The 2,996-nt window shown below is 53.2% G+C and overlaps 1 protein-coding gene across 1 annotated transcript; it reads right to left on the reverse strand.

Moving 5' to 3' along the window:
• Nucleotides 1-635: 635 nt before the first annotated feature.
• On the reverse strand, nt 636-2,660 carry LOC124704360 (transcription factor HRS1-like). The gene is made up of 5 exons (XM_047236613.1): nt 2,344-2,660; nt 2,093-2,223; nt 1,551-1,935; nt 1,344-1,420; nt 636-1,219 (listed from the first exon to the last, which is right to left on the reverse strand). Exons 1-5 carry the CDS (start codon nt 2,543-2,545, stop codon nt 992-994), a joined length of 1,023 nt encoding a protein of 340 aa, XP_047092569.1. The 5' UTR covers nt 2,546-2,660; the 3' UTR covers nt 636-991.
• Nucleotides 2,661-2,996: the final 336 nt, after the last annotated feature.

The following is a 2,996-nucleotide window of genomic DNA, read 5'->3' on the forward strand; positions in this document are numbered from 1 at the left end:
TAATCGACACATGTTCAGAGATCGCCATCGAGCAAATTATGCTCCTGCATATACTACTCCAGCTGTGGATAAGCACCGGACAGGCCAATTGAGGAGCAGTAGTTAAATAGTTGTTGACTCGCGACAGAGATAACAATCGGCGAGAGTAGGGCATGCGGAGGACAAGGACGTGCAGCTTATCGGGGATCAGTGCAGTGCAGGTACCCCAGCTCATGAATCATGATCCAGATTCCAGAAGGCGTCCGTGGTTTCTTATCTCTTCCATTATTTTTCTCGGATGTCTGAGTACTGAAATTTTACTCCTCTTCTGACTTCTGAAGATGCACGAAAGGGTTAGGTGAGCATGCACCAACTGTAGAACAAAGGTGCAATTCATTCAATCGGAACACCATGAGAAGGCGAAAACCAAGAGAACAACCATGGTGCTTTTGCCTAGTTGCCTCTTGAATTGCTTTAGTTCAGAGAACCCTTCATTCCTTTCTGTAATGCTGTTTCAGCAGCAGCATATCAGAATCAAGAACCAACTCCTGGTAGCACAACATGAGAAAGGAATTTTCATCTGGAGAAGTTTGGCAAACCTGCTACTGCAACACAAACTCGACGATGAACATGCATATATGCAAGCAAGAACCAGATAGCAAAAATAACTGCAGCAAGTTTTATTGACCTCAACATAGCAAAACAGCTGAACAACATTCAAATATCTCATATATATGTATGTAAATTCTCAGGGCGAAAATTGGTGGTCTGCCCAAACACAAAGCCTCGGGAGAGCTGGAAACAACTCTCCTACCTCTCATGTACATCACAGGAGCCAGACCATGATCAGTTCATCTATTGGGCGCTCGATTTAACCGACACCCAATATCCCTGGATCCACGGCCTGTGGTACTCTACACCCTCTCGGTCAAGGGTTTCTGAATCCATTATTGCCATCGATGCCGCACATTAAGCTACCTCTACTACATCTCTCTCTCTCTCGCAAACCTTTTCACAGATGCAAAGCCTTGGAGATCATCTCCGACCTGTCATCCTCCTCAGAGCTGTCACTCCCGGTGAGCGCCGAGACGGCCACTCCGGAGCCGGAGAACTGAAGGGGGCCTTCAGGGGACCTGGAGAGCGCGAGTTGCTCCTGGTGAGCCCACACATCGCCCATCAGCATGATCGGATGGCTCGAAGAAGAAGAACCAGGCGACTTCTGGTTGTGCAGACGGTATTTCTGAACATAAAGATGATCCAAATTAGTTTCCACGACTAAAACATAGTATAAACTGCATCTGTAAGTGTGAATTGTTCACACAAAAAATGCACAAAACATAAAGAATTATGAGCTGGTTGCTCACCTGGAGGTGGCTTTTCACTTCGTCGTTGGTGAGCCCATCAACTTTCATCACCTCCCTGATTTGCTTTGGAGTGGCAACTGCAATAATCATGACGGAACAGGTATTTTAGGACTCCGATGTTTCTCAAACGTTCCTACCAGCATCTTCTAGTACTAAATATATCTGATTTGATTAACAAAAGGTGGAAATGATCGGTGAAGGAAGTACCTTGGGGGCCACCAAGCTGGCGCAGGGCGGCGACGAACTGCCGGTGGAGCTCCGTCGACCAGCAGCGCCTCGCCTTCCTGGACTGCTGCTCCTGAGTCTGCTGCAGGCTATGCCCCGGCGGGGGCATGGGCATGGTGGTGGCGAACTTGGCAGGGTGGGCATGGTGGCGACGGTCGCCGTCGCCGGCGGGAGGAGAGAACTGCCTCGAGGCTATCACAGGCAGGACGGGCAGCCCTTCCACCTTGCTGTCGTCCCTGATGAAGAACTGCGAAGCAGGCGGCGGCGGAGGCGGCATTGCGCCGAAGCCGACGGCCATCGGTGGCGCCGGCGCGCCGCCGCCGAACAGCATCGGCTTGGGCAAGGCGCTCTCGATCTCCTGGTCCTTCTGAAATGGATTGCGTTCCGGTCAGGATTGGAAAATTATAGGGATCGTATAGTAGTAGAAACGACTAACAAACAAAGATCGAAGTGGAACGAAAAAAATAAAAACGGAAAATATTTACTGCAGCGCATGAATGAACGAATGGATTGAGAAAACGTACCGGCACGGGATCGGCGTTGCTGTCCACCCAGAGCTGCGCGGTGCTCATCCACTTGCGCTTGTCGCTGTCGTCCGCCGCGTCCAGGCCGCCGGCGCTCCGCTTGGCCGCCTCCTCCTTCATGAATTCGATCACTGGAGAGCCAGCCTCATCAGCGAACCGTCGGCAGACGCACAGAAATAAAATCCAAACCGAAACAATAAATCGAAAAAAAATAAAAATCCATTGATTGATTGGTTGGTCGGTTAGCATACCTTCGGCGAGGAGTCGGGCGCAGAGGGGGAGCTCGCGCTGGAAGACCTCGATCTTGCGGCGCTCCTCCTCGAGGCCGCGGATGCAGGCGTCGACGGCGGGCGGGTCCTTGGCGGCGAGGCGGCCGGCGGTCTTTGCGACGAAGAGCTTGAGGTCGAGGCCCAGGTCCAGGGGCATGCCGATCTCTCCCACGTCGAGCCCCATGCAGACAGACGAGCACTCTCTATCAGCCACGTCGATCCCGAAATCTTTGCGAGGGGGAAGCAGGTTCCGGAAGAAACTCAGGGAGGAGGGAGGAAGAAGAAACTCAGGATGGGAATGGAGGCTGGGTGGGTGGGGGATCTGGGGCGGGGGCATATATAGAGCGGGGAGAGGCTGGGGGGAATCTGCGCGCTGGACCGCAGGATTTGTTCCGTGGTGCGGCGCCTGGGGTGGGTGGGCTGGCTTGCTGCTCTGGGGGTATACGGCGTGGGGCGCCGCGTCGCGCTTGCCGATTCCTCACGGCGTCGCGGCCAGCTAGCCCTGCCCCTGCGAGAAACTCGCACTCACTCCCGTTGTGCTGTGTATCTACCCCGATCGATCTCGAGCCACCGCTTCTCACGCACACAATATTCTTTGAGTTTTTTTTTCCTCTAGTAACAGCTTTGCGTCTCGT

The sequence above is a fragment of the Lolium rigidum genome, chromosome 3, assembly GCF_022539505.1.
Source record: "Lolium rigidum isolate FL_2022 chromosome 3, APGP_CSIRO_Lrig_0.1, whole genome shotgun sequence".
Lineage (NCBI taxonomy): Eukaryota > Viridiplantae > Streptophyta > Magnoliopsida > Poales > Poaceae > Lolium > Lolium rigidum.

Excerpts from the sequence above, each read along its gene's own strand:
- LOC124704360 (XM_047236613.1), bottom strand. The coding sequence starts at position 2,545 with ATGGGGCTCGACGTGGGAGAGATCGGCATGCCCCTGGACCTGGGCCTC. Across the intron at positions 1,936-2,092 it reads GCAACGCCGATCCCGTGCCG|AAGGACCAGGAGATCGAGAG; the intron begins GTACGTTTTCTC and ends AATCCATTTCAG. Across the intron at positions 1,421-1,550 it reads CCAGCTTGGTGGCCCCCAAG|TTGCCACTCCAAAGCAAATC; the intron begins GTACTTCCTTCA and ends TGATTATTGCAG.